Raw genomic sequence first — 12,538 nt, forward strand, 5'->3', positions numbered from 1 at the left:
GACCCAGCAGAAGCGAGCGTCAGAAAGAAATACACGAAGTCGCAGCAGTGGAACGTAAAGCGGCAGAGCCACCGTAGTAGACGCGAGAGGAGCTCCCTTCCAAGGCCTCACGTCGACACAGGAGCTGAAAACAGACGTCACTCTGTTGACGCATGGACGCGAGAGAGATCTCATCTGTACAGGAACACAGGGGGAGTGAGGAAGCCTCAGACGCGAGGTTGAAAGGCCGGCGCAAAGGCGCATGGTCGTGAAGCTGACTGACGAAATTGTTTAGAAAGGAAGACACTCACGCACCGGCTGCAGAGAATCGAAACGCAAATTCTCACTGAGAAACATTCCTTTCGCGCCATCCTGTAGAAAGGAGACAAACGAACGCAGAGATGTCAGCCTGTCACGAACGCGTTGTGAAAGGGAATTGCTTCTCCTTGCCTCTCGATCTCAGGGAAGAGAGTTCGGCTTCCGAACCAGCGGAAAACGTCCAAGGACGAGTTGCGAGAGGCTTCGAAGGAACTGGCGAGAAGACGAGAGTCCGAACTCCTGTCTCTGCAGAGTTCGTCTTCCTCTGTGCCGAGGCGCGAGAGTTCGCGCGTTGCTGGCTGCTCCTCCTCCTCTGCATGCGTCGGTTCTCTCTGCCGTTCTTCTGGACAAGAGCACAAGATGATCGAAGCGTCTGCAACAACGGCAACCTGCGCGCCCCAGTCGGGCGAACAGAACAGACGAAGACGCGCGGACTCGAAAAAGTTTCTCAACGACCCAAACAGTCAGACGTAAGCGCCGAGTTGCCGAAGGAGCTGGGGAAGGAGCGTAAAGGAAACGCTGGCCTCGAGAAGCGGAGAGCGGTGCAGTTAGAGACGAGGCATGAACAGTCGCAAGCTGCGATTGTGAGGCAGAAAAAAACGAAAGACCGGAGGGAGAAACGTCCGAAGCCATGCAGTGGGCGTCGAAAGCAGACATGTACAATTGTGAATGAAGGTGGACAAGAGCAGAGCCTGGGGACGCTTCTCTACGTCGGTGGTTTCTGTTTAGATGTCGCCTCTCGGACTCTGAACGCTTTCCCCGGTCGCTCTGCTTGTCTGTTTCTTCGCTATCTCTTTCTTGTAGATGCCCGCTTCTTTCCCTCCACGTGCTCACTCCACTTTTGCTCGTTTCTCATCTTTCAACAGAGGGTCGATTCTCTCTTGTTTCCCCCTGCAGAGTGTCTCCTTTCTGTCTCCTTTCTGTCTCCCTTCATTTCCCTGTGTCGCCTCAGTGGATGCGAGCGCGCGGAGGCTCGGCTGTGTCGAAGAGGCTGTCGAGGTGAGTGCGAGGCTACACAGCGGAGAGAGCAAAGACAAAACCTTGTCGTCACTCCAGTGAGGTGGACAGACGCAGGCACCGTGCACTTCTGGGTCCTTTTGAAAAACCGTTTTTCCGGATTCATTTCAAGCGCCGCGTTTTGCCTGCTTGAGCCGCCGCACCGGCGTCTCTCCACAGTGGATCCGGTCTTTGTGGCGGTTTCAAACTCGTGGAACCTGGACGTTGTGATACACGGAGTCTTCTCGCGAACTCGACGCCTGCGCATCCCGTCTCTCCTCATTCACACTTCAGAAACTGCGTGCTAGCTTCTCTCTCCGGCTTCCCTTTGTCGTCTTTCTTGTTCTCCCCTCTGTAGATTCATTTCTCTCGCTGTGTTTTGCTCGGTTTTCTCTGACTCACTACCGCGCGCCCCATCACACTCGAAATATCGAACATCGTCAATATGGAACTCCTTCGCCTCCCTTCCGCGCCTGTCACCTTCTCGCGACGGCGTCCTCGTCCTCGTTTGTTTGTCCGGCTCGGTGTCACTCTTCTCTCTGCAGAGTCTCTTCCCTCGGCTCTTCCGGCCTCGTCCGTCACCGCCTGCGACTCCTGCCCGTCCTCCCGTTCTCCTTCCAATGCATGCACAGCGACTCTCCCGCCCCTGCCTTCTCTCTCTTCTCTCTTTCCGCCGCTTCCCCAGAAGGCGGTCCAAGTGGAATTGCGAGACGCAGCCGCTGGGCCATCTGCGCGGTCGCTCTCGTGCGTGTCTCCGGCGTCGTCCTCCTGCCTGTCTTCGAGAGAAAGCGAAGAAAACGACGGCGAGAGGGACATGAACAGAGACGGAGGGGAGAAAAACGAAAACGAGACAAGCGAAATGCTCTCTGCGCCAGACTCTGCAGAGCCGCTGTGGAGACAGAGTCCGCCAGAGGAAGGTCACCCAGGAAGCGAGACTTTCCCACCCTCGGACATGCCTTCAAATCTCACCTCGCCGCATTCCCCTTTGCTTCCCGGACGAAGTGGAACTCCAAACGCAACTCTCCCCTCTGATCCTCGGACTTCATCCCTGCTTTCTCCATCTTCTTCTCCCTCTGCTTCTTCCTCATCTTCTTCCTCTTCTGCGTCTTTCTCTGTTGAGGCTTCGCCACCTACTCCTAGGCGAGCAAGCATGGCGAGAACGCCTCAAGCTGTTTCAAGGAGAGTGACGGTGCTGGGGAGAGGCGGAAATCCTGCTACACGCGCGAATCCTCCCGAGAAGAGCAAATCCACCTCTCGCCTCTCTCGCGCTTCGTCGCACTCTGTAAAACGCGCAAGTGTCTCTGAGAGAAGAGATCGAAAGAACTTGCGAGAGAAAGGCGAGAGGCGCTCGCGCCTGAGCATGCAAGAAGCTGCGACCGCGGTCTCCGCCCCGACGAAGCAGTCCATTACCGTTGTCAACTCCCAAGTTAAGAGAGAGACGTTTCAAGCGACGCATCCGGCCTTAGACCTCGCCGAATCTTCGGGGAACAGTCGTCTCGAACAGGCGTACCCGGGGGAGGCTCGAAGGAGCGGTCCGCGCATTTCGATTTTGGGGAGGAGCGGGGCGATTCTTGCAGGTCCAGGAGCGTCTTCGTCCTTTGCGAGTCCGGATGCATTCATGCAGAAGATGTTTGCCTCGGGATCTCTGCATGCACAGCGCTTGCGACAAAGGGGGAGCGTTCTCCTCCAGCTCCAGGGAGTCCCAGGTGTCTGTACAGTGTGTGGCGATGCGACGCACACCGAGGCCAGATGTCCCGTCGCTCTGAGGCGCTTCCGGGCCGCAGCGAGGCATCCCGACGAGCAGGACGAACGTTTTCCAGAAGAAAGACGCGAACCGAAATCCACCAAACTGCTTGAGCAAGTGGACGCCTGGAACTTGATCGGAACAGACCCGTTCTGCAGTAAGACGAGGGGAGGAAAAGAGAGAAAAGCGATGCGGGGAAAAAGGCCAGGAAGCCGGTGTCGGGGGAATGCCTCAATGACCTGAATGCCGTTTCCATGCCCACCGTAACGTTGTTAGCTCCTACTTTGAAGAATGGACTTTCGCATATTCAGTTTGGACTCGAGACTGTCAAAGACGTCTCAAGGTGGAACAGCGAGAAACAAGGGGAGGGCCATAAACAGAGACGGGGGGCGGACAAGCGACGGAGGCAGATGCCTTAGATGCCTTGACGAGAAATGTTCCTTGTCTTGTTCTCTTGCCCACTCTCGCTGTTTTCTCGGTCGCGTCTCGACTGTCGTTCCCTTCGCCCAATTGCCAGTCGGTTCTCGTATTTGAATGTTGCCGGGTCGCTCGCCTGTCTCCCGTGTCGCCTGTCTCCTCGAACGCCACGGTGCATCTGTTTTTCGTAACGCTTTCCAAGAGCCGCGAAAATCTCTGTCTCCTCAGGCGCGACAGCTGCGCAGGCAGCTCACCGAGCAGCGGACTTGTTGGAGGACGAGGGGGGCTCGGCTCTGGAAAGCTCATCTCCTTCTTCGTCCAGAGGGTCCTCTTCGTCTCGCTCTGTCCCCCGCAGTCGTCTCTTTCTCGGAGCCGCCTCGATATCCTTTGAGCCACAAGAAGAAGCAAATCCCTTTCTCCCCATCACTCGAACTTCGCTCGCTGTGCGGAGACACGGAAGTGAAGTGACGAGGAAGATCCGCTCTTCCTCTCCCGCGCTGTCGCCGGGTGCTGTCACCGACGCTCCAGACTCCTGGGGACAGGCGGCAGTCGGCAAGCAGAGAGACTCGGGGAGCGAAAAAGATCAGGAAATCGAAGGAGAGCGAGAGACGGAACTTCCTTCGAATGTCAGACCGGTGCAGCGGCCAAGCAGGGAGGTTTCTCTCGGCAGTTTCCATTGGGGAGACGCAGGCAGAGAGACAGAAGGAGAGGATCGACGCGGTAGTTCCCTGCAAGTGCGGGGGGCGCGAAACGAAGGCGAAGAAGCCACAAACATGTACAGTCGAATGTCGCAGTTCCTCGCGTCCGTGGAAGCCGAGAAACGAAGAAGAAGGGAAGGGAAAGCAGAGGACGAAGAAAGAGAAGAAGAAAGAGAAGAAGAAAGAGAAGAAGAGAGAGAAGAAAACGAAGAAGAGGAAGAAGAAGAGGAAGACGACGAATATGGAGAGATGGATGTAAGGGATACGGTCAAAGCCGCCAGGGATCTCTTCGTCTGTCAGAGAAGCAGCGAATTACGCGTTTTATATGCAGCGTGGGCAACCTCGCGCATAGACTCCTTCGATTTCTTCGACTCCAGATTCGATGCACGCGCGCTCGTCCAACGTCAAGTCACAAATACTCACAGAGAGACAACGCACAGGCAACGAGGAAAGAGACAGAGACAAACTCAGACTGGGTTTGGACTGACGCCATCTTCCGCAAGTGATCCACAAGTCCACATGCTTTGCCACTGAACATCTATACATATATACACATACATAAATATATATATATAGATAGATAGATAGATAAACGCATTTATACATCTGCATATGTTTAACCATATGCTCATGTATATACATATATATATATATATATATATATGTTTGTGTGTGTAAGTGTATAAGTTTGTATGTTCTACTGTATTCCCAGACACATGCAGAAGAGAGCATGAAGGCGGTGCGCTTGCGAATTCTTGCATTAGCCGACCGGCCGACCGACGTAGGGAATGCGTGCCTGTCTGTCTGTCTGTGTTTGGAGAAATGAATTTGTCTGTGGATCAATACAAATAAAATAGAGTGCCGAGTCCCGGTTCACTGGGGCGACGAGAGGGGGCTGTGCATGCATCGAACGCTGAAGCATCTTGCACGCGTTTCGTGACTTGCTATGCAGTTTTCGGGGATAAGTGTGGCGCCAGGGCCGCTCTCGTGGAAGTTTTCTTTGTGAAAGTCAAGAGCGGCGCCTGCAGAAGGCGGCGGAGAACTGAGAATCGCAAAGAGAAGCCGAGCACTGACGAGAGCCTGAAGTGAAACGCGGAGAGAGAAGGGGACAGTGTGGCGAAGACTCGAGGGAGAAGGCGAGAACTGCCCAACAGCAAGCGAAGAACGAAGCGAGGTCGAAAGGTTGGCGGCTTCCCCTGTGGGTCGATATTTCTTTTTCCTTTGGACTTTCGCCTTCGTGAGATCTCTCTTTTCGACTCTGCCTCTTGCTGCGCGTCATGCTCTTCTTCCCTCATCGCGCTGTTCCGCCGCTCTTGGATTCAACTCCGTCCTCCTCTACTCCTGTGTACGGGAAGTCGTGCCTCGTCTCCTCGCGTTTCCGGGATCTCTCTCCTGTCCAGGCGCGCTCTTCTCTGTTTCGTGAGAAAAGAACCCCTTCGTCCTTCTGCTTCCACTGTCCCTCCTCTCGTTTTGCTTGTGTTTCCTCGACGGTCTTCCCAGCATGCGAATCTCTTCCAGAAAAGCTCCAGAAAACGGTCCTTTCCTGCATGTCTCATCGGTAGCAAAAGGGGGAATCGCGACCTGGAAAAACAAGCGTTTTTCCAGGTCGCGATTCCTCCCTTCACCGTGTGGAGCCTGGAGATGAGTCACAGTTGTATTTGAACGACCTGACTTCCACCCTCAAGTCACTTGCGATTCGCATTCAAGAGCAGAGAATCACCCTTCCTAGTTTCCCCGACCTTCCTAAGCGTCCACGCCTCTGCGTCGTCAGAGCTCCCTCAACAACCGAGCTGTGAACTTCGTTCTCTCTAGCTTCACTCCACTCCTCACAAATGGCTCCTCCCCGCCAGCCTCATTTGCTTCCTTCCTCGAGTCTACAGAGAAAGGCGCGCGCTCGGTGCCCACAGAACTCCAAAACTATGCAGCTGTGGTGAACAGCTCAAGCCTAAATCGCGGAGACGCTCTTGGCATTTCAGTGCAGTCTTTTCACGCAAGCAAAAACAAATGGAAAGAGGGAGCCGCTTTTCGGTTTTTTCAAAAGCTGAAACGTCTCCACTGGAGTTCGGAGAGAAGCGCATGCCAACGCACGGGAGATTCCGAGCAGATTGTCTTTCGAAAGTTTCACCTGTCTTCTCCTGTGCTGTCAATGGCTCTAGCGAGACTCTCCAGGAGCAAGCAACGCGCGTCGCGTTCCCGCTGTCGACCTAGAAATCGGATCTGCATAGTTTCTACTCGCTTCTTCTGAGGTAGTGTACAACCGTTTCTCCGAACGAGAGAAAACGCGGAGCACAGAGAAGAACGGAGACGTCCACAGACTCGGAAGACACTCATGGCCACAGCTGGAGAGTCGAAAAGACCAGATACGCACGACGGCAAAGGCCATAGAGAGAGAGCCTCGTCTTTGGGCAGAAAAAACGAACTGTAGAGTAGGGTATGCGGAGCAGAGACAAGAATTAGAGAGGCTTGTTTTTCACTGTTGCGTTCAAAACATTCACAGAAAAAACACTTGAGAAAGAAACGCGAAGATCCAAACGAAACAAGACAGCCAAGGCACCAGTCACGTTTCCGCCCTGATACAAAGAAGACGAATACTCCAGGGAGAACGAAGGAGAGGAAAAAGACGCAGAAGGCAGCGAAGAGAACGAAACAGACAACTCTTCCAACGAAACTGCGAAGAAGAGAGAAAGACTTCCTTTCGAAGAGAAAACAGAGAGTCTTTCTGTGTCTCCCGACTTTGGAGCACGACAGCTAAACGTCCAAAGAGACCTTGAACGCGTTGTTCGTTTAACATGTCATGAACGCCCAGCTGCAAGCGGAACGACGAAAAGATAGTGCGTTTTCTGCTTTTTGAAAAACGAGACGCAAAGCACTCGGCACAGGGCTCCGTTCCCAAGTGTTCCTTTCGAAGAGACTCGATAAAAAAAAACAAGAAGTCCGAATGAAAAACAAAGACAACATTTCCACTGTTTGCCTCGTTCTCGCGCGTCGGACGCTGGTCGCAGCTCTCGACATCAATTACCCTCGATGCTTTCTCTTCTTGCTCTTGGACCTACGACACAAACGAGGCAAAAACGAGAGGGAGAGTCACGCGGTCTTCCGCGCCGATTTGCTAAAACCGACAATTCCTCCAAACCTCGACGCATGCGAATGACAGACGTCGCCACGAGCACGAGAAGAAAAACGCAGCGAAAAGAAGAGACTCCCAAATGGCTTCACCCGCCCCTACCTTCTGGATAGAGGCTGCGCATTCGGGAACTGAAAAAGGAAGAACACTGAAGAGTAAACGAAAGAGGCAAGAACGCGGAGGGGAGGCAAAGGCACGCTGTGTGCATGCAGTAAGGCCGCGACAAAATACAGAAAGGAGAAAAAAGAAGAGAAAAAACGAACGGCGGCAAACGCGAGGAGACACGAGGCGACGGCCTCTGTTTCGAAGGCAGGACAAGAAGAGAGACGTCGGGGAGAGACATGACAGGAAGAAGGAGAAAAAGTTCAGGAAAGAGGAAAGGAGAATGCACAGAAAGCGAAGAAGAGAAACGGGATGCGTCCACACCCGAAACACTGGTCGCTCTTACTTCTTGTCTCGTTTCTTCTGCTTCTTCGATTTGCGCTTGCGCTTCTTCTTCTCTGCACAAGAAAAACAAAATTGGTCGACAGAGAGTCTCCACCTTTCGAGCTTGAATCTTTTCCACCTGTGCAGTTCTCGAGTTTGGTCTCTTCTCTGCTCTTCTCTGCATCCTCCATCTTCTCTTCTTGGTGAACTCTTGATCGAGGCTCCGCCGGTGCCTTCTTCCGAGCGTACACAACACCCAGTGGGCTACTGAAATTCCACAGTTCTGCAGATTTGTTTCCCCTCAGTCGATCTCAACAACATCCCGCTCTGCTTCCTCAGAACAGACACCATCTCCAAATCGAACATGTCTTTTCCAGTCGACGACAACCTCAACGAAGACAACGAGTGAAAACGACACCGACGCTGCAGGTCAAGCGCGTCTTCCCGTGGAGTCGGGCGACGGAAGAGGAGACTGTCTCAGAGGCTGTTCCAGGAAGCTTTTCTAGAGATTGTTGAGCGCTCGCGACCTCCCAAAAGGCTGCTGGAGAACGAAGCCTGCGAATCATAAGAGTTTAGTCGGTCGTCCTGGAATCGAGAAGAAGAGCTGTTTCCAGAGACAACGGACTGGGACGAAACAACTGGCTGAGCAGAAGTCTTCTCTGTCTCCTTTTCTCGTCTTTTTCTCGTGCGACTCACCTCTCTCGCTGTCGCTGTCGGAGCTGCTGCTGTCAGAGCTGCTGTCACTTTCTGAGGAAGAAGAAACCTTTCTTTTCTTCTTTTTCGACTCTGCTGGAAGATGCGGCACACTCGCTCTGGCCGGCGTCGTTGTTCGCAGGCGTTTCCTCCGAAGACCGTCGTCGTCGCTCTGCTCAGAGTCTGTCGCAATGCCCAGAGCCTCTCGCGCTTTCTGAAACGAATCGGAAAATAAAGACACGACGTCTCCAGAGAGAAAACAAGATATCTGCTGAAACAGCACTCTCGCCATGAAAGCTGCAAGTTCTTCTGAAGCGTCAAAATCTCTACAGAAGCTGCAGACCTGGAAATTCCAATGAGACCCAAATCCCTTCCCTAGCGGAGAGGACGAAATGTATTTTCAGAAAGTCGCTGTCCAGGGAAAAGGAAGCAACGACGTTTTGCTGGAAGGAAGGCAGGCCACCAACGCTCTAGTCAGAGAAAGCGAAAGTCCGTAAACGCTGAGAGTACGAAAAAAACGAAAAAAGGCAGCGAGCAACGAGGGAACCGACGACACACTGCCTTCCAGCAAGAGTAGAGACTCCGAAACTCAAACGGAAGGCCCCAACCTAAACCTGAGACCGTGACTCCTGGCTGGTGAATCTCTTCAAACTTCTTTTCCTCGCGCTTAAGCTCTGAAGCCTGTGGGGGGAAGCGCGGAAGCGAACTCCGTTGCATTTCCATTGATGCAAGGAAACGAGCAACTCACAGACTGCACGCGCGTACGAAGGAAAGACGCGAACCTTCGAGAGAAAGCGGCGGCTTATACAGAACGCTGCTTGCGCAAATGGGAGGGAAGATCGGAACTGGCGCTCTCACACGAAGACGAAGAGGAAGAAGCCAAGAAGAGCGAGAGAAAGAAGTCAAAAGGAGACGACGCAGAAAAGAGAGAAGAACCGAGAGGGAGGAACTGGAGAAAAGGAAGACAATTCGATGGACCTCGAGACGAGTGGCTCACTTTGTCGTCTTCTTCTTCATCTTTTTCCTGCACTCGACGAAACGCAAGCTGGGCGTCGTCAGGGGCGTCTGTCGAGCCTGTCAGCATGTTGCGGCACTGGTAGGCCAAATGTCCGACTGCAGAGTCAACAGAAAAGCTCGTGAGCGAAGGGATGAAGCACTCGAAGCGAGACAAAGAGAAGAAGAAAAACGAGCGAACAGAGAGAAGAGGAGAGAAGAAGAGAGAAGAAGAGAGAAGAGGAGAGAAGAAGAGAGAAGAAGAGAGAAGAGGAGAGAAGAAGAGAGAAGAGAGACAGAGAGGAGAGCCGCGGGCATGGAGAGAAGGAAGGAGACAGAAGAGAAGGGAGCGCAGGACGAACAAGGAGCAAACGGTGCAAGAGGAGCAAGAACACTGAAATAAAAAAGGAAAGAGCGAGAACAACACAAGCAGAAGGCAAGAAGAACGAAGAGTAGGAGCAAGGAAGAAAGCAAAGACCAGGGAAGAGAAGAGAAAAACAGAAGAGCGAGAATGAGAGAGAGAGAGAGAGAGCATCCAAGTGGACGGAGAGTGCAGAGACCATCCTCGCGCAGACATGCGAGAGGAGAGGAACGACGGATGTCGTCACTCGAGACGCCAGATAGCGCAAGTCGCTTTCCGCAGCGGTGCCACAGGCGCTCCTCCGACGCAACTGGCCTCGTCTGAAATTGTTACCTTGCTTGCATTTAGGGCAGGCACCTGGGGTCCGAGAGGCGACAGATCCAGTCAGCCGAGCGAGGACGAGAAGTTCCTGCGCTTTGTCTCTCAACGCTGCATCTGCCGCCGCTGTGCTCTCTGACCCTGTCGGCGCATAGGGATCGTGCCCGACTGTGTCTTTCTGTAAGAAGAGCGGAAATAAAAATAAAAAAAACGCAAAAAGGAAATGATCACCTCTCGCGAGCCAGTGCAGATCTGCAAGAAAGGACAGCGTTTTTGTTCTCGCTTTCGACTCGAAGGAAGACATAAGGTTGTTGTGGGTGAGACTCAAAAACTGGAACTGAAAAATTGGAATGCCGCCTCAAAACAGCGTGAGATCGAAAACCACGTTGGATCCAGTCGAATGGCACGCACTTGCCTAAAAAGAAGATTGCAAAAAAAAAGGACGCGATAAAGCCGTCCAGAAGGAACGGCAGAGAGACTGCAGGAGGCGGGGAAACAGAGGGGTGACGACGTGAGGAAACGAGGATTTAAAAACGGAGGAAAAGGCACTCAAGGCGCACTGAATCGACCTGAAGACTCGGTCGGTTTCTGGGCCAGTGGAAAGAATGCCAGCACCTTGAAAAGGCACACGCAGACACCCCGATACAGGAGGGACCGGAAAAGCGGACAAAGGGAGAGAGAGAAAAGAGAAGAAAGAGAAAGAGATTGAGAGACGAACAGAAACAGACTGAGAGAAGGAAGGGATTACGAAAAACAAAGGAAGAGATTGAGGGAACGAAAGAGATTACGAGAAAGACGGGGAGAGAGAGCGAGAGAAAGAGACAGAGAGACACTGAGGGAAAGAGACTGGAAGGTCTGAAAAGGACAGAAAAGACAGAGACAGAGACAGGTAGAGAGAGGGAGAGACAGAGACGACCGAACAAAAATCAAGAGAGAAAGAGAGAGTTGGCCGGCCTTTCACAGTTTCTGCTAGAGCCGAGCAGCTTCTGGAGAGAAGAGAGACTGGAAAGGCCAGGAAAAGAAAAAGTGAGGAGGCGAAACTCACCCAGATGGCGTGGGTTCTGAGAGTCGAGGAGACAGGAACTCTGTTGCTGTCCGGCATGCGGACGTTGGTGACGGTGGCCGGCATGGTGTCTCAGAAAAAGGAGAAAAAGAAGAAAAAGAAAAAGAAAAAGAAGAAAAGCGAGAAGAGCCTGGAATCAGAAAGAGAAGGGAAGACTCCAGGAGAGAACCGCCGAGAAAAGAATGGCTGGTGCGCGCCCAGGTCGCATCCCGTTTGAACCGTCCACCGGCTGAAAAAAAAAAAGCGAGAAGGTGCAGAAAGCAGCAGAGAGAGAGGAATTTGCGGTCCAATAATCTGGAGCTGTGGCAATCGGGAGGTCGCCGAACTCGAGGAAAACCGGCGTCTGTGCTCGAAGTCTAGAAAAGAGCTTTCGCGGGTCACAGATGCGGCAGACACGACAGAGTCGCGGAAACAGACGGCAAGTCGACGGGGGTGGCTCGACACCGAAGAAAACGATCCTCTTTGAGGGATCTTTGTCTTTGAGACAAAATCTATCTTGAGAAAAAAATCGAGAAAGCGACCAGAAACGCGTTCGTCGCACTCGACCTCCGCCTGCGCTGCCGCTCAGGAAAAGCCACCAGTCGGTTGTACGCGAAAATTCCGCGGCCTCTCTACTTCAGTGGCAGATTCGACAGCAGTCTGTGACCTTTCCTTGAAAAGTTTCTTTTAAAAAGTCGAGAAGAAAAAAACGACGAACGTGGCTGATGACGCCACATGCTCCTCCGGCGAGTTTCGTCGGGCATGCGGAGAAAAGTTTTTTCGCGGAAACTGGCATCAACGCTCTGCGCAAAGGCATTCGATCTAGAAAGAAAGTCGTCTCCACTTTCTCGCTGTATCGCTTCCTTGCTTTTTGTCTCGTTCGTCTCCTCGATGAATCTATGGATCTTCCAGCGAGTGAACCTGCGTTTGAGAGATCAGCTACCAGCGCCTTCTCTGGCGGCCACAGAAAAGAAAGCAAAGTCGCGTCTTCTCTGCCCTCTGATCGACGCTCTCCGGTCAACGAAACAATCGTCTCTACAGTAGTTTACCCGGATTCCCGCTCCCCGAAAAGTCTTAGGATATCGAAACCCAACGCTTTCAGCTGTTTTCCAGCGGTCCAGTGGGGTGGTGGTGTTTTGCATAACTGGGGTCCTCTTCAGACGTGAATAAGCAGATTGTTTTAGTGTGCTTTTTGAAAGAACGGATTGCTCAGTCTCTTTCGTGAATCACAGCAGTGCCTGTGTAACTGCGTTGCTTTCCGAGAGTCGAACGCGCCAGAGCTGTAAGAGCTTCTGCTTACCCAGCACCGTTTTTCTCTCCACATTTGTAAGGATTTCATTCGAAGGAAAGAAGCCTGCGCGTTTCACTTCCTTTGTACAGATCGACTTTCACCTTGTCAGGAACAAAGACGTGTAGGCGCTAGGTTGAA

The 12,538-nt window shown here is 52.7% G+C and overlaps 2 protein-coding genes across 2 annotated transcripts; one reads left to right on the forward strand and one right to left on the reverse strand.

Annotated features, from left to right (window-relative positions):
* Positions 1-640: 640 nt before the first annotated feature.
* Positions 641-4,686, forward strand: TGME49_244732 (hypothetical protein; the record flags this gene model as incomplete). The annotated part of the gene is made up of 4 exons (XM_018780732.1): positions 641-767; positions 1,250-1,296; positions 1,839-3,194; positions 3,683-4,686. Exons 1-4 carry the CDS (start codon positions 658-660, stop codon positions 4,684-4,686), a joined length of 2,517 nt encoding a protein of 838 aa, XP_018637568.1. The 5' UTR covers positions 641-657.
* A 1,747-nt stretch (positions 4,687-6,433) lies between these two features.
* Positions 6,434-11,811, reverse strand: TGME49_244840 (zinc knuckle domain-containing protein). Its single transcript, XM_018780733.1, has 6 exons — positions 11,113-11,811; positions 10,083-10,245; positions 9,393-9,508; positions 8,399-8,609; positions 7,725-7,776; positions 6,434-7,201 (listed from the first exon to the last, which is right to left on the reverse strand). Exons 1-6 carry the CDS (start codon positions 11,194-11,196, stop codon positions 7,168-7,170), a joined length of 660 nt encoding a protein of 219 aa, XP_018637569.1. The 5' UTR covers positions 11,197-11,811; the 3' UTR covers positions 6,434-7,167.
* Positions 11,812-12,538: the final 727 nt, after the last annotated feature.

This window comes from Toxoplasma gondii, chromosome VI (genome assembly GCF_000006565.2).
Source record: "Toxoplasma gondii ME49 chromosome VI, whole genome shotgun sequence".
Taxonomy (NCBI): Eukaryota; Apicomplexa; class Conoidasida; order Eucoccidiorida; family Sarcocystidae; genus Toxoplasma; species Toxoplasma gondii.

Excerpts from the sequence above, each read along its gene's own strand:
- TGME49_244840 (XM_018780733.1), bottom strand. The coding sequence starts at position 11,196 with ATGCCGGCCACCGTCACCAACGTCCGCATGCCGGACAGCAACAGAGTT. Across the intron at positions 9,509-10,082 it reads CTGCCCTAAATGCAAGCAAG|TCGGACATTTGGCCTACCAG; the intron begins GTAACAATTTCA and ends TTGACTCTGCAG. Across the intron at positions 7,202-7,724 it reads CAGAAGAAACGAGACAAGAA|GTCCAAGAGCAAGAAGAGAA; the intron begins GTAAGAGCGACC and ends TTTGTGTCGTAG.